This window comes from Mauremys reevesii, linkage group 9, assembly GCF_016161935.1.
Source record: "Mauremys reevesii isolate NIE-2019 linkage group 9, ASM1616193v1, whole genome shotgun sequence".
Classification (NCBI taxonomy): Eukaryota; Metazoa; Chordata; order Testudines; family Geoemydidae; genus Mauremys; species Mauremys reevesii.
Window position 1 is genome coordinate 15,336,487 of NC_052631.1, and position 24,324 is coordinate 15,360,810.

A 24,324-nucleotide genomic window follows, 5' to 3' on the forward strand; every position below is an offset into this window, starting at 1 on the left:
TTTATTTCTAAAGCTCCTATCCAAGGGCCTCCACAGCTACCCAAACTTGCTAAAGATAAATAATGCCAGGAAAGAATCTCCCATAAATAGAATAACCTCCTTTGTCAAACCCTCCCCACCAGGCAAATAAATGAGCTCCACCTCCTTCAGATAACTGGAACCAAGAAGGTGCAAGCGGGAATTGTGATTTCCCCCAGAGCAGCGGTTCTCAAACTTCATTGCACTGCAGTCCCCTTCTGATGACAAAAATTATTACACGATCCCAGGAGGGAGGACTGAAGCTTGAGCCAGAGCCCAAGCCCCACCTTCAGCCTCAGGTCCGGGGGGGCTTGGGCTTTGGCTTCAGCCCTGGGCCAAGCAAGTCTAATGCCAGCCCTGGAAACCCCATTTTAGCGGTCCCAACCCACAGTTTGAGAACCACTGCCCCAGAGGATGCTGGTGACCCCCTCCACAAGTGTGCAAGGGAGAAAGCTTCTTATATCCACCCCTCCATTTGCATCCCTTTGGGTTCGATAACTGAGCACACATCTATGACCTGTGTTGTACAGGAGGTCAGCCTAGATCTAATGGTCCTTTCTGGCCTTAAAAAAAAAAAAAAAATCTATTCATCAACCCCTTAGGAGCTTGGCCAGATTCTGGACCTTTACTTGAAGAAGGGATTAATCACAACCATTTAAAGCTTGCAGGCTATTGATGAAAGCCATGCTACGTTCTATCCTCTTTTTACATTTAAAAGTGGTTGAATGGATAGAGTTTTAGAAAGTCTATGTCCTGTACTGGAGCTGAATAAGAGGTGTTCGAGGGAAACTCCTTTGACAGTGGGAGAAGGGCAGTGCATTTATCTCCACATTAAATCACTGTTGTTTGAGGTATCTGATAGAATTCCCATACGTTCCAATTTCATCAGTGGTTGCTTCAGAGATAAAGGCTTGTTTATTTTTCACCGGCTCTTTATTGAAATAAAACTGTTTCTGATAATGCCTAAGTAATTCTCTTTATCGACACTGAGAGGGCTGATACGGAAATCGAAAAAGGGAGCTTTTTCAATAGAGATTAAGATCTCTCGGAAACAAGGCAAGCGTCTGACAACGTATTGTCATTCCTGTGCAGTACCATAGTGGTGAAGAGGTCTTTCACTTCTACTATTCTCCATTCAGTAACAGCAACCAGCAAAGAAATAATGAGCTACTATGCCAACTAATTTTCCTGCAACTAGAAAGCTGCACACCGCATATTCTGCTGTGTCTCCTGACACTACAGATGCAGTATCATAAATCTGACATATTTGGAAAAGGGAAATAAAAATCACTTGTATACTAGGAAATGGAAGAGCAAGGTCAAATTTTTGACATTGGAGATGGCAGTGACCTGGGTTTTTTTTCACCTTGTTCTGTAGCCTGGAGTGCAGGTCACTGGCCAGGGTTATCTGGGTGTATCTCACTTAGTCTTGCCATTGCAGGCGCCTTTGACATTAGTGCACCTAGGTCCCTCCTATTCTCGGTCTGTATTTAGTCTTTTGTGGGCTGTAATACTTTGGTCTAATTTTGGTTGCTGGGTTTAGTGTGCAGCTGCTAGGTGATGTACAGGAGGTGAGACTGGGTGATCTGATGGTTCCTTTAAGCCTTTAACTGGGTGGCTCTAAGTGTAAAAGACATTGAAATTGGTTTAACCAGGTTTTGGTCAAAATGTTGCTTTCAGATGTGCGTGATTGATATCTTCAATCTTCTCTCTGCTCATGCTGATCTGTCAATGGAGGTTCTATGCATGTAGCTAGAGGAGACTATCTGAGACAAAATTCACTGCAAATCGTAGAGAATTAGACAAGTATTAGTTTGTCTTATCCAGGTTCTAGCAATGGGCATAAAGTAGCAGAGGTCAGCTAACAGGTTGACTAGGTTATAAGGTCACTCAATACTGAGGAATGTTTTTTGGGAAATAGAGCTAAAGCGAACCAGCGAAACATAAAAATGCAGCTCTGATTTCCCCAGCTGTCTTTGTGTGTTGGTGCGTTTTGTCAGCTAATGTCTTCCTTTATTAGGGCCAGATTGTGCCTGGTCCTTGTGGGTGCACAGACAAGAAGGCACAAGAAATCTTCCCTCCTGCTTGTATGCCCTGGTAATTGCGGGCGATCAGTCTGCTCAGGGACTGCTCAGGCGATCAGTCTGCATGGACTACTCCCTACACATCCCCCTGTGGATACAAATCTTCCTTCAGCGGGTGTGGGAGGAGGTGAGACAATGGCCCCTGTTGCATTAATTTAATGGAATATATGGGCCCAAAGAGTTAAAGGTATTAACATTACCCTAAAATTGTCCAACATTAAAGAGTGTTAAATGAGGTTCAGGGGTTGATATACAGATATGCTTTGTATCATGGCAAACACTGTTAAACATCCGTTAATCTTTTATTATTAAGATATAGAAAAGAAGGAAAACAGTTAAAGCATTTGAAGGGTAAGTTACTAAGTAAGGCTTTCATTTTCATAATGTCCCTTTTTTCCTTTTTCCTTTAGCCAAGGGGAGTCTTTAGAAGGAAACCTCCCTCTGTCTGACCATTTCTCAGATGGTATTAAAGATGGTGGTAGCTTCCCTTTTGGAGAAAAGAGAAGAAGCTTGTTGAGATGGGCTGAAGCTGTCAGTGTTGCTGCTGCTGTTAAAGTCCAGTCCCAATTCCTAGAAGAGAAAACAAGATAGGCACATACGCAAAAGGGGAAATAAAGAACGGCACAGATTTAAAAACTGCAGCTTCTGTCTCTGGTGTTGAATTTAACTTGCAACTTCACTGCTTTAAAAAAAAAAACCCAAAAAAACAAAAAATCCACCACAGGCACAATACATGGTCTTATCAGGCACTTTGAGACCTTGCAAACATGTGCCAGCGCCTGGCTGTTTAGGGCATTGCTTCTAGCTGCTTTTTTCTAGTCACAGGCTTTCAGCATGTTGCAAAATACACAGTCTTGGCTGGCTAAGCCAGACTCTTAAGAGACAGAAGGGAAAAGGAGAGAAATAGGAGAGAGAAGAAATAAGGCAGGAAAGGAAAAGGACGGTAGGGGGAAGGGGGTGACCAAGTCTCACATCCTAGATGGTGTTCAGGATTTATCTGGAGATGGTGGAGGTTGCAGTGTCTTCTGGGTCCCTTTTTCAGGCCTGGTCTGATCAGGACATTTCTCAGGATTAAGGGTCCCAGGAGATGGTGGGCATGGCAGACATGATGGTGAAACTCACTTCTTCCCCTTCTCTCATCTTTTAGTCAGCCAGTGTCACAGTAACCAGCTTTTCTCCTCCATTGATTTTTTTTCTCTCTTCTTTTAAGGACCCCAAAAGGGAGTGATGGGCAGAATAGTTCTTCCTCTCTTTATTTTGTCCACCAATTAGATCTAATTTCCCACACAGCAATTTTGGTTCATTGATTTCCAGCCTCACACTGTTTTGTTTATCAGGCATGATCTTAACATGGTCCTTGATTTATGGCAGTAGGCCTTTTTGTTTGGACTAATTCAATCTGTCTCTTTATTGCACCTTTTCCTATCAATTTTTGTTGTTACAGGTTATTGTGACATTTTTTTGAACTTTCACACACTGTTCAGAACTTAGCTCACAATTAGGGGAAAATTGTAGGCCCAATTATCGCAGCACCCCCTCCTCCAGAGTGACCTACTATTTAGCACAGCCCTGTGGGGGGCGGGAGGAGGCAGCATGCACACCCCTTGTGAACTGGGGCACTCCAAACACAGAGGGACACATTCCCTACACAGAAGAATGTGCAGTCTAAGAAGACAGAGGATGAGCAGTGGAACCACAAACAAAGTGATCAGTGTGATGGTAGGCACAAAGTTTGTTGGTGAACTTTTTATGAAGTTAAACCCTCTCCTCCCCCCATCATCCCTCCATCCTATCACCTATTTGATCCCAAACATCAATTCCCAGCCTTAATTCCAGTCTCCTTATGACCTGCCTCTGATCACTGGACTTCCTATCCCTACATAAATGAGTAGTTCACTCAACAGATAGATAAAGTAAATAGACTAGAGGACAGTGAACAAATTGCTTGTAGGTGTCATGGTAGGCATCAAGAAAGATTAAATGAATAGAGGGCAGTGGCCTTCCATACCAGCTCAAAGAGAGCATTCTATGTATTGTGCATCTCTGTTCAAGAAAACATGGGGTCATTTGAGAGAGGCAGACCACTAAGATTTTGAGGTTGGCATCAACGTCAGAGCACTGGGCATGGGGAGGGGATGTAAGTGATTTTTAGAGAGGGGTAGAATTATGCAGGGGGTCATAAAGAAACTTGTACTCGATTGCAAAAGTGATCAACACAAAGAAGTCCTTCCTGAGCACACTGATATTCCAGAGTTGATTCTGGAAATATCATCAGAAGCTGTAGAGTTTCTTCTTAAATTCATTATGTTACCCTGTGGCTGTATTCTGTGTGTTAATATGGGTGTTACTTTGCTGGATGATTGTCATCTGTCCTTGCCATCTGCAGTGTATTGAAGTGATTAGCAGAAAAGATCTGCCATGCATGTACAATTGTATAGGATTTTGCTGCTGCTTCTAGAATTGGCTTTACACTGCATGCAGAGTAAGCTTCAGGCTGGTGACGGCTGAGGGCAGAGCAGCGGTAATGTAGCCATTCCCCAGTGGGGAGAAGTACCCGCCTTTCTGGCGGGAGATGGATTGCTTCCATGGCAACCCTAAAAATGAGTGGGAAGGTAGATTTATAATCGGGGCGGGGGGGGGAATTACAAAGATGCAGCCTTCAGAATACCTACCCTTGGCAAGTACCTCAGAGTCCCTGCTTCTGTGCCCTACCGTGCTGCTCTCTGCCACAGCTGGGAGGGACTGCACTCAGTCAGCCTTTCCGAAGATATAATGTCACTTACAGACAGATCAGCTGAGGGGTGGTTCTCCCAAGAATTATCCTAAATCAGGATAACTCCAACTGCAGCCAGGCTGTCAGTGAGCAGATACTCCAGGTACAGAGGTGCATGCGTCAGGGGAATCCTGCAAAAAATAGAAAAGGAAAGATTTTAAAACGTAACAATATGACCTGGAGCCATTTAATCTTTTCTTCTATTTTTCAGCATTTAAAATCTATAAGGGCCAGTTTTACTCTTGGCACTATTGGTGTAAATCCAGGGGAACTCTCACTGCATCCCATCAGTGCAGTTTAGATTTATACCGGTGTTCCTGACAGTCAGGACTGGCTCTAACTTTTTTGCCACCCCAAGTGAAAAAAAAAAAGAGCGCCGCCCTGCCGTAACACCCCCCCCCCCGCCCGCCCGAGTGCTGTGCTGCCCGAAGCCCCGCCCCCCAAGCACTGCACAAGCCCTCGCCTCCGCCCCCCGAGCGCCACCCGGCGGAAACAAAAACAAACAAACAAAACCCTCCAGCGCTGCTCCACCGAACCAAAAAAAAAAAAAAAAAAATCCCCAAGCGCCGCCCCGCCCCACGGTGCCGCCCCAAGCACGTGCTTGGTTGGCTGGTGCCTGGAGCCGGCCCTGCTGACAGTAGAATTTGGCCCATAGTGATGATCCAAATCCTGCTGTCATTTACATGCATGCAAACTCATCCACTCTTCTGGGAGGGGGCGGGGGGGGGGGGTGTTGCACATATGTGTACCTAAGAGCAGAACTGGTCTCATTCTGCAAACCATGTTTGCGGATCGCAGATCAGTTGCGGATACAGATTTTGTATCCATGCTGGGCTCTATCGTTCTGTTGAGTGTTCATTGGAGAATGTCTCTGCACAGCTGAAACCTTAACCAACTCAAATTGAATATTTAGAAGTTTGAGCTTAGCAGGAAAAGATTTAAAGTGACCTTTAATTCTGGTCAGTTCCTTCAAGGCCCACTTTCAGCGATAATCCACATGACCTGAGAGCAAAATACAAAAGGAGTGCTTGGAAAGAGGCAGTTATAAGGAGATTGGCATTGAACAGGACTGGTTAATGGAGTCTGGCTGAGAGGATAGACAGTGTGTCATAAGCAAGACTTTCTGCTGCTTTGTGGCTAAGTAGGCCTAAGATAGTTAATTTCCAGTTCTGTTCAAAGCTATTTCTGCAGGAGCTATGTATGTATTGTAACTCTCAATCCCTGTGGCTGTGTCCACTCATTTCTCTTCCATTCTTGAAGTCCTGCTTAGTCCTGACAATAACCATTTTCAGCCTTCCTAAGTGACATGAATTACTTGTCTGGCCTCGTGCTGTTAGAAGGTGCTAACAGAATGTAGCCAGGCAAATTATTTATTTATGAAAGTCTGCAAGGGTGTTTATATTGTAGGCCACTGCCTTCAAAGGAAGGAGACTGGTGTGTCAGTGGCATGCGTTTCTGTACCCTGCAGGCTAAAGCAACCAGACAGACATGTCATTGTGGTTGAGGGGCCTAAGCTTTAAAAGGAGCAGAGACAGAGAACTGTAGGTAGCGCTCTTTAATTTGCAGCCTGTTCTAGCTGGGATGCTTGTAGAGTCCATTAAAATCCACTTTTATCTATTCCGTTCAGCATGCTGAATGGGAACATTCCTTTCTACTGATTTTGTATTAAGCATCGATTAAAATATTGAAATGTTTTCTCATTTTCAGAAACAAGCAGCAGCTTTTCTGCTGAATTACCAGGTGAAGGTTATTGAATTTTTAATGCCCTGCTATTGGCTCCAGGTGTTAATAACTGGGGTTGTAGTATAAAGAGTAATGATGCATCCGACAGTAAAGAAGTGGGCCTTTATAAAAGAGCTATGAAAGCATAATGGTCCCTATAAGGTTTATATTGGCTGGGGTCAACACACTGACCTGTGCTCAGTCCCATTCTGATTCCAAGCACAGAGCTGAGTATAGGTTTTGTACCCCCATATGCAAAGTAGTAAGCACAGGGCTTTATCCACCTTGCTCCCCACCTTTTGGTCAGTTCCGTCAACTCTCTCTACCCACAGCACACACCTGGACAACTCCGGCTGTGGTAACATGCTCTGCCTCCAGCCCCACACAGATAATCACTACCAATTGTGTTTTGTGAGGCCTTCTGCAGCCTATCTACATAGACAGGAAACCAGGAAGTGGAACTAATATCAGTGCAGCTTGGCCCTTGTCAGGCGCAGGGCAGTTAGGAGATTTACTCTCTGAGGTGGCCTGCAGGCATTAGAGTCTGAGGGGACCATTGCCAGGGAGCCTGGGCCTATTGATTGAATGCAATCTGGGCAAGCCAAGCCACCACTTTCTTATCAACAGTGTTGAAGGTGCAAAGGCCTCCAGGAAGATGAGTCATTTTGCCGTCCTCAACAATGTGTGTCATGGTTTGTGGCTGCCCACATTGACATAGTGGACTGTGTCTAAAATGCCAAAGAAATTCTGCTGCAGCACGAATTCCACGTCCGCTATGAAACCGGTTGAGAAGGCTCCATTGCCTTTGTGGTAAATCAAACCCAGGTTGACATTGAGTGGGGTCCGAGACAAGATAATGATTTGTCACTTTCTCTGCGGACCATGAAGCTTGCCACATGTCCTCTATCATAAATCCCTAAACTTATCCACAGCGGGCACTGTGAGGGCAGATGACCATGTGGTGGATTAAACATGTCTTCAGTTAACAATAGATGTGGCATATCATACAATTTCGTCACGAGCTTTGCTATGCTTTCCTCTCTGTGAATGCTAGCTGATCGAATTCGAGTCTGGGACTGAGCATTGGCTAGTAAGTTGGGGAGAGGGATTTCAGTAGCACTCTGTGTTGGCCTACCTCTGCTGCCATGGAAGTTGATGATGGGCATTTTATCATTGTCACCAGTGGGAGCAAAGTTGGTACAACACTGAACACTTTGGAAAATCTTACCTTTGGTGTGTAGTGCAGTGCTCGGCGAAGAGCTGGGACCTATGTGACCATGAAGGTAACTTAGGCCAGAACCCACCAATGCCCAAGGGCAGGTCATTGTCATGTTTCTATTCAGAGCTCCTAAACCCTAGCTTCCTGGTGTGAACTGAATACCAGAGAGATTCCACTTCAGAATCCAGGGTTAAACACGGCTTGGATTGATTGAACAGTTGGGACTCAATCAGTTGCCCTTGAGGGGAAGGGTGTGGTAAGAAAGAACTTGGTGTGAGGGACAGGAAAATCAGTGACAGGAAGCATAGCGAGTTGCTGCAGACAAATAATTCTGGAGGGACCCTCTCTGGAGTATCTCTGGAGTTCCTCAGGGAGGGTTCCAGATCAGTCTGATGGATAATGGCTTCATGCACAAGTGTTAGTCATTTCTGAGCTCTGGACCTCAATTCAGAGCTAGCTGAATGTAATGCACAGTGGCGGTGGGGCCAGAGGGAGGGCTGGGAAATGTTTTTGGAGGCCACTTCTATATCAAGAGAGAAACGATTCATTCACAAGCTGTGAGGATTCATGAAGCAATACGTTCAGAGAATGCAGGCCACAATGGAGTAACAGCTGCTGTGCATTTACATGCCTTGCATGTAAAGATTGCTACTCTAGTCGAACATAAAAGGGAAAATAAATGCTAAATGAACGATATTAAAAATCCTTAATGATCAGCCGTGGAAATTAAATTTCAGAATGTGACCTTACCTCCATCCCATCCTGCTTATAATTTTAGTTACGAGTAATAAAAATTTAGTCAGCATTTCAGGTTTAGTATCTTCCCCCACCCCTCAATATGTCCAGCATTTAACAATCTTGGTAATGATACAAGCAGTTATTAGGCTAACTGCTCTATTAGTCTTGCATCTACAGGCAATATTGCACAGATTAGAAGGCACATGATGCAAGTACATTTGAAGATCTCCGAGCACTGTGCAAATATGAGGGAATGAATCCTGATAACCAATCCTGTCGCATACCATCAGGTTTATCACCATTTTATAGATGGGGAGGCTGAGACTCGGGAAGTCTGTTGAAGAGCTGGGGGTGGAACGCAGATCTTTTGATTCCTAGCCCATTGCTTTAGCCACAAAACTAGCCTTCCCTTTGAAGTGGGCAGTTAGAAAACAGGGCAGAGACCGTGACTCCTGGAGACGATTACCAGCTTTTTGCCACTAACTTGTATGATGACCCCAAGCAAATCACTTAACCACTCCAAACCTCTGTTTTTGGATGTATAAAATGAAGGTATTGGCATTATGACACACATGGGGTGATACATAATGTCTGTAAATTGCTGTACATGTGCAAAACACTGTTATGGCTGGTCAGTGGAGAAGGTGAAGATAAAGCTCAATACAGCCCGTGGCCAACTTGACTGAATAATTTCTCCCAGCAAAGCTATATTTTTGCAGTACGTTGTGAATTTAAAACACAAACAGGCAATTCAGAATGTTATGGAAGAACAATTTCACTTCACATATTTTGTCCATCTCTATTTGTAGCAATTGCTTTGTTCTTTATCCCTTCAGTACAAAGCCTTCACAAGAAATGCTGTTCTTTGAGTCAGAGGTCCATTATCCTTCTACTGCAGGCTGAGATACATTGACAACGTTGTTCACTGGCTACTTCCCCTTCTCTTAGGGTACATCCAGACTACCCACCGTATCGGCGGGTAGCGATCAACGTATCGGGGATCGATATATCACGTCTCATCTAGACGCGATATATCGATCCCCGAATGCGCGCCGCTCCCCGTCAACTCCGGAACTCCACCGGAGTGAGCGGCGGTAGTGGAGTAGATGGGGGAGCCACGGACGTCGATCCCACGCCGTGAGGACGGGAGGCAAGTCGGAATAAGATTCTTCGACTTCAGCTACAGTATTCCCGTAGCTGAAGTTGCGTATCTTACATCGACACCCACCCCCTCCCCCAGTGTAGACCAGGCCTTAAAGAATTAATGGCACAGCTTATTCGAAATGCTTCACAGTTAACAACAAATGTTCATTGTTAAGCCCTGTTGGACCCCTGCCCAACTGTACCCATGTGCTGCTGGTATTGCCAGTACTGTAATAATATCTGCGGTTGCTGGATAGTCTCTTACACACGTTATGTGACTGTACATCTCTTAGTATTTTTGAAAAGCTGAGTTGGGCATTAAACTCTCCTGGGACTCTCATCTTTTTTTATTTCTAGCAGAGTTCACAATTATTCAGGGGTTACACGAGGCACATGGCTACTTGATGTACTTATTGCTACAAAATCTTTGCCAGATTTAAATCAAGGACACGAGCGTAGGACTGAGTGAGCTGGCAGGACTACAGAGATGATCATTCAAATTAATGGATAAAATGGATACTTGTAATGATGTTCGGTCCTTCTTTTTAATATTTTGTGATTGCAATATATAGTGCAATGGTACCTTCATTTTTCATTGCTTTTTAGTTATGAGCAATATAAACATATAGGTACAATGTGCGTCTGTCAGTCCTGAGGGCAAAGACAAATGTACAGTGATTCCCTACCTTTTTTTCCTGCCTGGGACTCAAAATTCACCCTGTTTCTTGCCACAACTCACCCATCCTTTAGCCCGATGCAAAATTGTGGGTTTGGAGTCACAGTAGGAACTTGCAAGTGGATTTATTTGGGAGGGCGCTGGATGAATGTGCGGGGGGCGGGGGTTGAGAGGAATGTTCTGGGACGCGAGTATGAGATGATGGCACAGTGTTAGAAGCTGGGGGTCTGAATGGGGGTATAAGGAGTCTCTCTCTCACACATCAACCACCCTCAGCCTCCATGACAGCAGCATGCAATGCAATGAAACCCTTACAGTAAGTTTTATTTCTTGTATGTGTATATCAAACGTGTTATATTTAGCTACCAACCTATCTATCTAAAGATTTTCTATAGTCCTCATCACTATAGTATCCTAAGTCCTTATTTCACCCGATACACATGCAGATATTGCAATTCCCATGTACAGTATCAGTCCGTTAGGAGGGAAAAGAAAAAGAGAAGAACTTCTTTCTAGCCCAGAGTTACATTATTCCATTTTATGGGGAGCAATTAGTAATCGATTATTTTGTTTTCTGGGTTGTGAAGCTGTTGACCAGGTCACAGTGTTTGGTGTTTTGATCCTTGTTCTCATCATTTAGCAGGGAAAGTTGCAATCTCTGTGGATGGGCTAATTACCTGCACAGTCACATGACTGATTTAGCCAATCATAAGTTCATTTCTTAAGTCCACTTTTATCATGTAAAAGTAACTTTTTGTTTCTTAGGGACATGCAAAGAATTTATCAGCCTTCATCTGGAGCAGAACTGAGAAACAAATGATTCTAGAAGTTACCAAAACTAGATATGGAAAGGACGTACTAGGTCAAAATGGCCTTTCTTCCCGCTAGTACAGCATTGTTCCCGATGTTCTATTCAAGTGTCTTATCTGAACTGAGGATTATAATAGTGTTTGGTCTTTGTTTTATAACTCTGCCAATAGGATTGTCCCTTTAACTGAATCACCCAAGCAGTTGGAGGGCAACTAACCCTTTTATTGTCTTTTTTTCCCCCTTTCTCTTTTCAGCTTTCAGTTTTTAGTAAAGTGATATCAGTTGCTTTGAAAACATGAAATATTGTCTAAGCCCTAAGTAATAAGCCAAATTATTTTAGCAAAATTAAAATCCTATTTAAGCAGTGCAAACCAATCTACAGACTGGGAAATTTTCTTTTGTGATCATTCATGTTATGTGGTGTTTATATAATACACACACACACACACACACACACACACACACACACACACACACACACACACACACACACACACACACACACACACACACACACACACACACACACACACACACACTGGGTCCAGTCCTGCATTCTTTATGTGCACAAAATTTCCCTGGAAAACAGTAGGAGTTTGGTGGGTGCATGGACTGCAGGATCAGACCCAGTGTGCTGGTCTTGTCTCTCTTATTTCATGACTGATCGGTTTTGGGTCTGGATGTCAATAAGATCCTCAGGTTTATGCCCTCTGTTTGGATTTTTATATTTACTGTTAAAACAAATTAAACAGGGGAAGAGTGGAAAAAATATGTCCAGTCTGATTTGAAACAGCTCTAGTGAACCACTCCCCTTGGCAGACTGGTCCACAGATTAACAAACTTCACCCATTAAGAAATGTTTTCTGATATGGAAGGAAGCAGAGAACAGCCCCCCCCAGCATAAAGGAGTGAAAACTTAAGTACATCATTAGAAATGGAATTATAAGAAGAAAACTTCTCCCAGGTTTAATGGTGTCTGCACATATTTATGGAAGCTCTATGTTCAAGAGACTGACTCTGGGGCACCTCTGTATATCCTATTTGCATTGATATGGAACTAGGCCCTGTAGTGAGAATATAGAATACATAGCAGTGGGATTGGTGACTTCAAGTTTTCTAAATTTTTTCCCCATTTTTTTCAGTAATAAAAGTTACTCCAATTTCTTGTTCTGATGCCTCTTGAAGGAAAACACGCTTCCCAAGCAGTGCAAAAAATTCATTTTAAACAAATAAACGCTTGCAACTTTAAAGAAAATAAACTCAAAATTATTCAATGATCACTTTCTGTTGCAGTGAAATTGCATCATAAATACCTTGCCAACTGCAATGTACTACATTTGGTTATTGCAACCCAGAGGATGCTTTCAAGTTTAATTACAACCATTGTTCTTTTGTTTCCTTTGCCAGCTGGTGATGGAGTTCTGTGGTGCTGGCTCTGTCACTGATCTGATCAAGAACACAAAAGGGAACACTTTGAAGGAGGAGTGGATTGCGTACATCTGCAGGGAGATTTTACGGGTATGTGTCCAAAGTGAGCTACTGTAGTTCTAAATGTCATTCATCAAATGCAATGTTTGAGGGTTGGCTTTTTACACTTAGAAAAGAGGTAAAGCTTGTGAGATGGCACTTGAGGCTGTATGGCTAATATGCTGGCATAAGCTAATGCTTCTTAGGTGCCTGTAGGTGTGAATGATTCATGTGCTTGTCTGATGCATAATAAATAACTGCCAGTTAATGCACCTTAGCTCTGTTAGTATCTCAACTTTTAACTCTATTTTTCCTTCAACAAAAATGTAATTCCCTTTAATAATAAATAAGTACAAAAATGTATTTAAGTTAGAATCCCATTTTCAATTAACAGAAAGGGAAGGCCTAATACAGTCTGCAGAAGGAGTCTGTGTTTTAAAAATACATTTTATTCACTGCCAACTCAAATGGCACATTTTTATTTTTCAATTTGCCTGCTGTCACTGGCTTGAGTGAGGATGTTGGAACTTTTATACCCAGGGTTTGATTGGAATGGCTTATACTGGGGAGTGCCAGTGTTCCGTAGCAGTGTGTTGGTGCCTTCTGTAAATGATGCACTTCCATGTGATGCCCATGTCATTCAGGTATCCAGTCTACATGATCATAATAGTATGACCTTAACATCTGTGAATGTAAGAAATAAGTTTTGTGTTTAAGTCCATCGTAAACATGATGTGGGAACTCCGTACAGAATAGATTTCAAGAAACAGCCACCATCTGAATGAGTGCCAAAAAACTGGCCGAGGAAGGCAGAGAGTGCTCAAACATGCACATGGAAGGTTATAAAATGCTCATGAAGTTCCAGTTGCTGTCCAGTGGTGACTAAGCATTTGTTTATTTACAATACATGCCACCATCAACACGATTCCCCACAATTTGATGAGCAAAATAACAAGCATTGTAGCTAATCAGCTGTTGTAGTGACATTTCCTTCAGTCTCAGGAAACCACAGTTACACAGGCTTAGTTTAAATTTATGAACTGATAAGCCTGTTTTGCAAAATAGCCCTACCACTGAGTCAGAACCTAACCACTGGGTCATGATCCAGAGTCACCATCAGGTGTCAAGCCTCAACATTTGGCTACGTAATGCGTAGTTGCAGTGTGGCACACTTTTGGAATGTCCCTTGCATCCGTGCATAATGTCGCCTGTATCGTTGGCTCCAGCACCTCCTGTGGGTTATCTGCTTCTCACTGGGTCTTCCATGGCTCGGCCCTCCAACCAAGTCACAAAGTTCAAACCCTTTCTGGGGTAACTGAAAGGTCCAATTGAAAATCCAAACATCCGAATAATTCTTCTGTCCCCTTGGGGTACTGAAGTCTTCTACTTCCACTTACAAACCCTGTCTCAAGGCTCTCTCCCACAGGATCCTACTCTGTTCCCTGTGGGTCTCTTCCACCCATTGTAGGCCCTAACTCAGCCCCCTCTCCCCAGCTTCCAGGAGCCTTCGCTGCTCCCTGTGGGATTACCTCCATAGGACAGTCTTGCCTCCTCTTCAATCCCTGAGGCCTACCGTAGGCTCTTCCCAGAAAGAGGGAACTTCCTGCCTTCTCTCTCCTGAGTCTTCTCCCCTCAACTGAGCTCAGCGCTGTTTAAGTTGTCCTCTGCAGGTGGTGTCAGTCTCCATTACACGCAGCTGGGATCACTAATTGCCCCTACGTTAACAGATCAGGGGTGAAGCTGAGAGGTAACTCCTAGGCCATGGGCCAGGTTGAGCCCAGCTTGCCTTGAAAAGCCAGCCAGCCTGTGACAGTGGTCTGCTCTTTCTATAGAGTTGAGGAGAAGAGAGTCATTGCATGACCTGTAACTCAAAGGGATTGGGGCGTGGGGATGGGGGAAGACCCTGAGCCAGAAAAGGGATTTTTCTCCATCCTTGTTGTACATACGCTTAAGAAGGCAAGAAGGAACCGTTGGAACACTTCTAGTTCTTTGTCTCTCCTCTCTCCCAACCAGAAGCACTTCGGAAAGGAATGGTACTGTGCCCGCTTTTTCTTCCTTTCTTTATATTGTGGTAGTGCCATTGTGCTAGATGCTGTACAAATACAGAACAAAAAGACAGTCACTACCACAATCTAAGTAATCGCTTATAGTATCCCCAATCTTCTTTCAGGATCCTCCTATCCTTCATTCAGAAAACAGGTTTCCCTTTAAGTATGGAAAAAAAGCATGGTGGCAATAGTGCTTTTCATCCCTCTTTAAATAAACCCATAGGTTTAAAGTATGGGTTGGGGATGGGCGGAAGGTCCAAAACCACAGAGGAGTTTGAGAGATTGGTAATATTGAAAGATGCCATTCTCAAGTGTTTAACATTGTTACTCTTTTGTGCTTTGTAACACAATTCAAGACACAAAATACAAAGGCAAGCTGACTTGTTACATATTTATACACTGTACGGCAAAGGAAACTTCGGTCCATATACAATATATTTGTATTTAAAGTCTTCCAGGTATATTTTTAAAGATACAAGTATGCATTTATGTGGCTAGTGAAAAATCAACATAGTGTCTTGTTAGACAAATTTTCTAGCCTGCCCAAGGTGGCAGTCATTTTCTGTTAGGGAATACCGCTAATAGTAGTCCTTGTAGTTCGTTAGTTAATTAGCCATTAAAATAATTCCAGGCCTATAGAAGTAAATTATTCATAGGACATTTAGGTGCATTTCAAATTAATTCATTCTGATCTTGATAGTAAAGGGTGGCATGTAGAAGTATATGATCATATACTGAAAATGCTATATAACATTGCGAGTCATTAATGGTGCTTATCTTGTCACTATAATCAATGGGAACTCATAAATATTATTTAAGATTGAAGGTTTGATGTGATTTTATAACACCCAGGGGCTTGAGCCTACATAGCTGAATGGAAGCTTTGCCATTTCCTTGGATGCACCATAGGATCAAACAGTTAGAGACTAAAACTGGAATAATTCAGTTAAGAATTGGAATGCATGAAGGCTTCTAGATCTCTGTAGTAGTCCCAAAGTAACAAGCATAAAATGACTAATAACTGCCAGCAGTGATAGTGGAAATTATTTTCTTTTAAAAAAATGAATATTTAATATGAAATGAAAACCAATACAAAATTAGTTTTTAAAGTAATCCATATTGTACCAGACTAGCAATATAGGTGGCTATTACTTTTAAACCTTGAAATAGTAAAACGCATGAAATAAAAATGCAGGTTGCACGAAGAAATTAATGAACTAATAAAAAGGCACAATGGAAAGCTAGTTTATCTCTAGCCTTCAAAAGAGACTTTTATTTTGAGCTATGTCTCTATTAGAGATATGTGCAACTTTTAGTATTTGTATTTTTAATAGAGGTTTTTAATGCATATGAATACTGTTTATTGGGCCAATATAACGTGAGATCTGGTATTTCGGTTCCTGGTTGATAGAAATACAGAGAGAAGACCAAATTTTCTGTTTCAGCTACTCACATGGCTCCCTAGGGCAAAAAAGCCCATGAAAAGACATTACTATAGATACTGAGGTATTCAGGTTAATATTGGTTCTTGAAGTAACTGAATGCTTGGTCCTAAATCCTTATCGAATTTACAGTTCTTTTCACTCACCATATAAAGCACTGACTTCCATGAACACAGTTAAGTGGGTATTTCTACTCATGCCATCCCAATGTGGAATGTAGGACATTTTGTACACATGACAAAGTGTTTTGAGGTGATTTAATTCCAACCCAAATCTCCCATTTTTGGTGAATAATTAGTGTGCTGATGGCAAGGGGGAAATGGTACAAAATAATACTCTTTGAATTTGGTTTCTACTGACCTTGCTTATCCACTGAATTTTCTAGGGTTTGAGTCATCTACACCAGCATAAAGTAATTCATCGAGACATCAAGGGGCAGAATGTACTGCTGACAGAAAATGCAGAAGTTAAACTAGGTAAGAATGGTATAGAACTCGTGGCAAATATAAGGAAAGTGTGGTATGAGGTTGGCTGGGAAGGTGGAATGAAACTGGTAGAGAGTGAGTAACTGACTTGCTTTCTTTGGGAATGGAGACAGAATAGGTATCTTCTGAGATTATAGTTTTGTGCTGGACTCATTAAAATGGACTTGGATTTGACTAAATACCATGCACTAAATTATCATCGGATGATAGCTGACATCCAAATGTAAAAAAATTTACATGCACTGACATTTGCTCGGTTCCACCATCACATTTTGACCTGTATGTTGATTTACACATTCATGATCATCTTTGCATATTGACCCTGTGTCTGCATGTTGAAAATTTGTTAATGTATAGTTCTACCCTGACCCTACTAGATGCCCTTAAGATTTAAATAGAAGATTCCATCTCAATTGCATGTTGGTGCACTGAACAATCAAAATCAGTCTTACACTGTGGTGGTCTTGTTGGTGCCGTGATCAATACACTTGAGAGAACCTCAGTCAGAGGAATTATTGTGCATTCTATTTCCAGTGTCACGGGTTCCATCACCGCCCACCACCCTCCCATGCCCCACAACACAACAGTGAAAAGGAAAATATAGGAGACAGTACACAATTAGTTCACAGAGAGCTTGAGGCTCAGCTGTCCAGCACCAGCATGTTAAAGCTGCACAAGGGGTACCTCAGGGATCTTACACAAGTGGAAGAATTGGGTGGAGAGTCTCATTCAGTCATGTCCCTTCCCTCCCTTTATACAAGGAAGGGTGGTTCCAGCTCAGGACACAGTCTGGCTCATCCAACTTTACACTGGGGGAGGTTCCCCCTCCAAGGGGAAATTCTCCAACCATTTTAAGTTACATGGTACAAAGTGAACTTTGAGAACCAGAGAATCTAGCCCAGAATATTTTACCATGGATTAGAAAGATATCACTTGTTGCTTCATTTTGCAGCTCCACATTTAACATTTCCCTATGATCCTTTGTCCTTAGCCTTTAGTTCCCTGTGCCTGTTGTATTTATGCCATTTCCCGGAAGAGAATTTCCAGAAAATGGAGCGTTTAAAAATATGTGAGTTTCCTTGACACACATGGAATAGGAAGGAACAAAGGCTCTGGTTTGTTTCTGTTCCCAACCCTCTTCTCCATTAGTACATGGAGTCATGATCTCTTCTTACTAAACTCTAGTAATGAGGAGCCTGAGCATTGTTCCCAACAATACAAAGAGATCAGATGGCCAAATTCATCCCTGCTAGGACTCCATTGAACTCAGGGGAGTTCAATCAGGGGTGACTTTGACCCAATACATCTTTTTTTCTGAAGACTGAGAATAGTCAGTCTGTATGAACTTAACACGACTTTGATATTTTTCAGTTGGAACATATGAAGATGGAAAATAATATTCAGTTTTGTCTCTGCCTTACTTATGATCATATTGAATTTTTTTTATCCACAGTGGATTTCGGTGTCAGCGCTCAGCTCGACAGAACAGTGGGTAGAAGAAACACCTTCATTGGAACTCCTTATTGGATGGCTCCTGAAGTCATTGCATGTGATGAAAATCCTGATGCCACTTACGACTTCAAGGTACCCAATCAAGCATCTTCTTGTTTACTTATGTGTTGCTACAAATGTAATATTCATGAGGTCTAAAAAATACTTATTAAAGTGTCCGAGTTAGTCAAAGTATTAAAATGAGCAAAGAGACTCAGAAAGAATATATCTCGTTAGACTTTTTAAATCACCATTGTCACTGTTTGAAATTACAATTCTGATCATAAACATATGAAGACGACACTTGATCTGATCTTAAATGTTATGTCCCAGTCATAAACATTATTAATATTCAGGATTTTGGCAAAGGATTTGGCAGCTTTTAAAATTTGTAAGTGCACAATGAAGTGCAGAAAAGTCCTCTCCTGCATTACGGCAGTCAGATTCCAAGTTGTCAGTCTGTTATTAATGTGAATCCTTGTCGTGCTGTTTAAGCATTAAAGATTACTGCAAAAGGTCTTTCTCAATACTGAATGAGGTATTAGGGGCTTCCTTTGAACTGTTGTGTTGTGCTGTTCAATGCAGTATATTTTAATATTATCCTGTCAAGAGAAGAAGAGTTGAAATAATATTTTCAAGTCTGCATGTCTGCCTGGCATGCACACAGAGGTCTTATGGTGGTTGCATGTTCAAAAATTTGTGGGACTGTCCTACTTATCACTGATCTGTTATGTCCTGCTTGGCGTTCCAATTTTATTTGAGGCCTGATGACAACATAACATCATCTCAGTGCCTATGACGTTGTCATGAGGATGCAATGTTGCCATTGCCCAAGATCATGCCTCAAGTTAATGGCAGAAGCAGGAATAGAAGCCAGTTCAAACTAGAAATAGATGGAAGGTCAAATTGGGACTCCTGTACTCTACTCCTGACTTTAACTGTAGGCAAGTCAATTAGGCCCGAGTCTCCAAAAGTGTCCACTAATTCTGGGTGTTTCATTTTTTAATATCTAGCTTGGGGTGGTCAGAATCTGATTTTCAGAAGTGCTGGTCGTCTGGAGCTCCAGTGTATGCTCATCCCCTACGTGGCTCAAGCTAGGCTTCCGAAATGAAGAGACAGTGTTGAAAAAATAAGTTTAAACCTTGCTGTGCATTTGCCTATTCCACATCCCTTGAGGGCATTGTCAGAAATCATGTTTGGAAAGCACTGTTAGACCTTCTGAGGCAAGGACCTATAGAAGGCTAGCCGCATATTAGTGATACGACTTTCCCATGTGACGATGCAAATGCGCCACCGTTGTGACACAGCATCATGGCCTTGATTGACAATTACTTTTCCCACGGGGCAAATAAAATATATATGATGGAGGGCCCAAAAATGTCCCCAAAAAAATCTTGTACATTTTGTCTATTAAAATATGTCAGTCAGCAACTTAACAGATTGTTTCCTTGAGAGCAGCTGTCCAGCTTCAGATTTCATCCTGAGGGTTATTTAAATTGCTAATGATATGCACATGTGCAAATAGTTAACCCTCTTTGGTTAACCACTACGACATGCATCTGTTGAAGAGCTGGATAGTCTGTTTTATAGCAGGGATCATTTAGGGAACTTTTTTAATATGTAACCCACACTAATTACTATATGGTGTATCTCTGCTGCAAGCATTTTAGTTCAGATTCCAAAATTTTATGGGCAGTAGTAATGTTTCTTTAGTTAGTACATATAGTGTCTGCCAACTGGTTGCCAAATACCTAAGCAGATTTAACCAATTAGCGGACACCCCAATCCTCTAGTTGGTTTTCCTTTATGTGTGTGTACATTCAGTCTGCACAATACTGCTCCTGAGACATGAACTGAAATCTTCATGGTTCATAGGCCACGGCTCTACTGAGGGAACCAAGAAGGAGCATCCTCTTGCTAACTCAAAGAAGCAGCGGTGGCTTCATATATGTTGGCTCGGGGAAATGTAAATTATACTTCCCTGTGCCCCCGAGGGTATTCACTCCACAAGAGGGCCGGTGGTGCTGCCACCACCCTCCCCCAGGCATTTCCACTCTGGGGATCAGCTTTAATCTTTGGCCAGCACTTCAAAGGAGTGTCTCAAAAAGAGGTTGCATGGAGGATTTGCTGAATTGGCATTTCCCCTGGCTTCACTGGCAGCGCTCCTTCCAGCAAGCACAGCTCCTTCCTTGCAAATCCCCACCCAAGACAACGTTCTGGCTCAGATACCCTGGGGGTTTCCATCTGCTGAATGTATGCCCTTAGGCTAGTAAGCTTGTGGTTCACTTGTATGCCTGATTCCTCTTGAGATGCTCTCTGCTCTCTTGCTTGCTAGGACTAGATAGATTCCTTGCTGAGTTGCGTCTTCTAAATACAATTTGGAGATGTTTACAGCCCAAAAAGGAGTCAGTCACTGGAAAGAGCACTTGAAATTCCTTGATATTGTTAAAAATTCTGGCTTTATATCTTCATAGCCAGCATTTCTTTCCTCAGAAATCCCTGATGTTTTCCTCCTTCCAGAATAGCTAGGATACTTAATATGCAGTGGAAGTGTGAACAGGAGCTGGGATCAGAATTCCCCTATTGTCCTTGAGGATCAAATAGTCTTAGCAGACTAGCTGGTTTTGTCTCTGAAGCTGGCATTGGCTGTTTGTGGATATAAAACAAAAGGCTGATTGCTGCCGACATTCCAAACTGCAGGGTGTTTTCAGAGCTTATTGTAATCTGGCGGCCACTGGATCTGGCTCCAGTCTCAGGTTCACCTCACTACAGCTGATGCTCTAGCTTTGAAGTGAAGAGAGAAATGCAAATGACAAATTTTAAAAAGGATGCAAATCAGATCCTACAGATCCCAAATCAGTATAAAGCCAAATGGCTTGAGATAACAAATATAAAAGACTGGAATTAGTGGGTAAAAAAAGGAACCTCCACAGATTTAACCCTTTGGGGGGGAAAAGTGCTTCTGATCTCACTGTTTTCTTAGGCAAAGAGAGCTTGACTGTGTAATGTACAGAAGGATACAACAAATATCTCACAAAAATAAACCACACCATGAAAGGTGAATACAGAACCCACATTGTTGAGGTTTGTTTTTTTTCCTAGAGGTTTCTTCTTTTTTGTTGACAGATATCTTGTCAATATGCTTAGAGTCAAAGGAAACCGAGATTGCTTCCTTTACTAAAATGAGATTATTGCAAATGTATTAGTGTGCTTTCTCTTTGCCAGGTGGACTGCAACGCTTTTCTAATTTTTTTTTAAAAAGTAAAAAATCCAAATCAGTATCAAATGTGTGTTTCCTGCTGTGTTTTTCCTTCCCTTTCAGACCCACAGAGGTGATAATCCCTTTCTATATCTAGTTAAAATCACTTGGCGTATTGTTTATAATCTTGGGCACCTGAATACCAGAAGGCTACTGAGAAATTGGAAGGAGTTCAGAGAAGAGCAATAATGATGATGAAGGGATTGTAAGAATTGACCCATGTAGAAAGACTGAGATAGCCAATGTGCACTGTATAGCTTGAGTGAACAACAACAAAGGAGGACATGATGGTTGACAGGAAAATTGAAAGAGTGGCCAGGGAGTTTTTAGGGCAGTATAGAGAATTGCAGTTAGGACAACTGGAATGAAATTTCATAAGGGGAAAATTTAGGCTGAACAGCAGGAGAAATGTCTTGCCACTGACCATGATTAGACTTCGGAATAGTCTCCAAGGGAGGTGGCAGTGACCTGCCAACTGTGAATCTGAAACTAGGCTGGGCAAAGCTCTAAGAATATCTCAGCATGTCCAGTGGTTGGAGTGTACGAGTAGGAGCCAGGACCTCTTAAGTTCTAAGCCTGGGCTTCTTTCTAACTCTTGTTAGATCGGTAGCTTAAATTCTCTTGGGCTAAATTCAACCCTGATGTCACTCCATGAAGCGGGTGGAGTTTCAGCACAGATGAATTCTTCCCATCTGAGGATAACAATACAGTACTTACCTGCAAGACAGATGCTGTGAGGATTAATGAGTTAATGGGCTTGATTCACTCCCTCTGGCACAGAAAGGTGTGAATTGTACCCTCCTGTGCCAGTAGAGGTGACTGCACCCAAGGGGTCTCCAGGGCCAGGGAAGTTCAACCTTGCATCAGAATTTATAAGAATCCTCCTGGTACAGACTGCCCAAGACTTGTGGTGAATCGGTCCATCTCTGAGTGCTGTGCGCCTCTTGTTGGCCAGCACTACCTACGTGGGGGAATGCAGAGGTTTCCTGTAAGTGCCCTCGTGGCTGAGGAATTGCAGGCACCTTGCTCTGCCACAGTTGCCCTCTGAGCATACTCTGCCACTGAGGCGGAATTGAGTCCAGTGTTTGCAAGGTGATTTGTGGCTATAAAGAGTTACATAAATAAGTATTATTGCTAAGTACATACAGCGAGGATCAGTCCTGCACTGGCCCTTCGGGAAGGACTAGATGACCTAATAGGTCTCATCCGTCTCTAACCTGTGTGGTTTTAGTAGCTAACATAGTATGAAGAGATCTGTTTATGTACTTGAAGTGTCAAGTCTTGCAGAGAAAACACTGAATCCTCAACTCAGGACCCCAGGTCTTGGCATGTGATTAAGGACCCAATCTCACTCCCATTAGTCAGTGGGTCTCTGGGAGTAGGACTGGGTCCTAAATGCGTTCAAAAATTGGGCTGGGTGCTACCCTCGCCAACACATCTGCAATTCTCCGTGCTGCTGCTGTTTATTAAATTTCAGTAGCTCCTAAATGTGCCAGGTGCTTCCCAAACACACAGGAAGACACACTGCCTGCCCTGAAGACCTTACACTACAAAAAGCAAGAGAGAGGGCAGACAAAACACACATCTGATTAGATATAATATTCATTTTCTTTATATGATAAAAACATGGTTTTGGGGGGTTTGGTTTTGAAGGGGCGCTTGCTGGGGTTGAAATGGAGGCGGGGAAAGGTGGAGAGGGATTGCAGGAATGTGACAGGGGACTGGATAAATGGAGAGCAAAACTGAAGGGGAGGTAGAGATAGAGGAAGGCAGAGAGGAAAGGCGAAAGCATAGTAGAAAGGGATCATGACTTCAGTGGGAATAGCACCCTTGCATGCCAGGGCAGAATGAGGCCTATTATGTTTTAAAATGTAACTATTTGTGATTTTTAAGTCTATCCATATAAAGAGAAGCCACCATGTAAAGACCACCCTGAATAGGTAGCCTCTTCCTTTAAGAGACCACTTTAAAGTATATCCCCAACGTTTCTTGTAAAAAAAAATTGTTTGAACTGTAGTTGAAGTTCCACCTTACCAGGTAACCAATTGGTATTGACCCCTCAACTGCAGGTTGTGCTGTAGTATGTTACTGATCTCCAATATTCAACAGCTTTATTTGATTGTGGTGTTTTAAAAAAAGTCTTTTAATGCACCTATAACACCAAAATGACCAGGACTTTTACTCTCATACCTCAGTGCAAGGAAATTAAAGAAGATATGAAGACATGGTCTTGTCTTAAGGGCCTGGCAGAAGACATTGTTGTATCATTGGGGAGCGGGGGCAGCAGGGGAGTGTATCTGTGACTATCCCAATCCACAGTGGATTAACGTCTCCTGGAGCCTAGGGTCGGAGCAAGTGGGGGACTCTGGCACCAGAACCATGCCTCCACCCTCTCTGCCTGTGAGCCTGCCCCCATTCTGCCTCCTCTGCCTGTGGCCCTGCCCACAGCCCTGCCCCATTCCCCCCTTTCCCCACAGCCCCCCCCTCGTTCCTTTCTGCCCTCCCCCCCACTGCGGCCTCAAGGCTGGAGAATCTCTGTGCCCCCACCATGGCTTCATGGCTGCATCAAGGAGCAAGAGCTCCTCCCACCCTGGGGCCATGGCAGGGGGAGATTTTTCCAGGGGCTCCAAATTGGCCAGGGCCCCTGGTCACAGGCCCCGTGGGCCTGTGCAGTAATCCGCCACTGATCCCATAGACAGTTGGGATCATTGGCTTCATATCAATGAAGACAGGAAATCATCTTAGTGGACTACAGTATAGAACTGGATATGCTGACAGGCACCAGAAGGCAAAGCTGTTGCTAGTGGACCCCTGCTGGAGTTAGGGTGACCAGATGTCCCGATTTTATAGGGACAGTCCTGATTTTTGGGTCTTTTTCTTATATAGGCTTCTGTTACCCCCCACCCCCTGTCCTGATTTTTCACACTTGCTGTCTGGTCACCCTAGCTG

The 24,324-nt window shown here is 43.0% G+C and overlaps 1 protein-coding gene and 1 long non-coding RNA gene across 18 annotated transcripts in view; one reads left to right on the forward strand and one right to left on the reverse strand.

Moving 5' to 3' along the window:
- TNIK (TRAF2 and NCK interacting kinase) overlaps positions 1 to 24,324 on the forward strand; it is a 316,747-nt gene that overhangs the window by 178,347 nt on the left and 114,076 nt on the right. For all 16 annotated transcript variants that reach the window (XM_039490028.1, XM_039490013.1, XM_039490012.1 and 13 more), the window contains 3 exons: positions 12,591 to 12,701; positions 16,526 to 16,616; positions 18,079 to 18,209. In XM_039490028.1, the coding sequence (XP_039345962.1) occupies positions 12,591 to 12,701; positions 16,526 to 16,616; positions 18,079 to 18,209 (333 nt within the window). The remainder of the gene's footprint in view (positions 1 to 12,590; positions 12,702 to 16,525; positions 16,617 to 18,078; positions 18,210 to 24,324) is intronic.
- Positions 2,458 to 24,324, reverse strand: part of LOC120372704 — a 74,002-nt gene continuing 52,135 nt past the window's right edge. The window contains exons 2-5 of one of the 2 annotated variants that reach the window (XR_005585128.1): positions 16,501 to 16,588; positions 14,597 to 14,742; positions 4,886 to 5,006; positions 2,458 to 2,672 (exon numbers count right to left, since the gene is read on the reverse strand). This is a non-coding gene — a long non-coding RNA (uncharacterized LOC120372704). The remainder of the gene's footprint in view (positions 2,673 to 4,885; positions 5,007 to 14,596; positions 14,743 to 16,500; positions 16,589 to 24,324) is intronic. The other variant, XR_005585127.1, reaches the window with a different exon arrangement.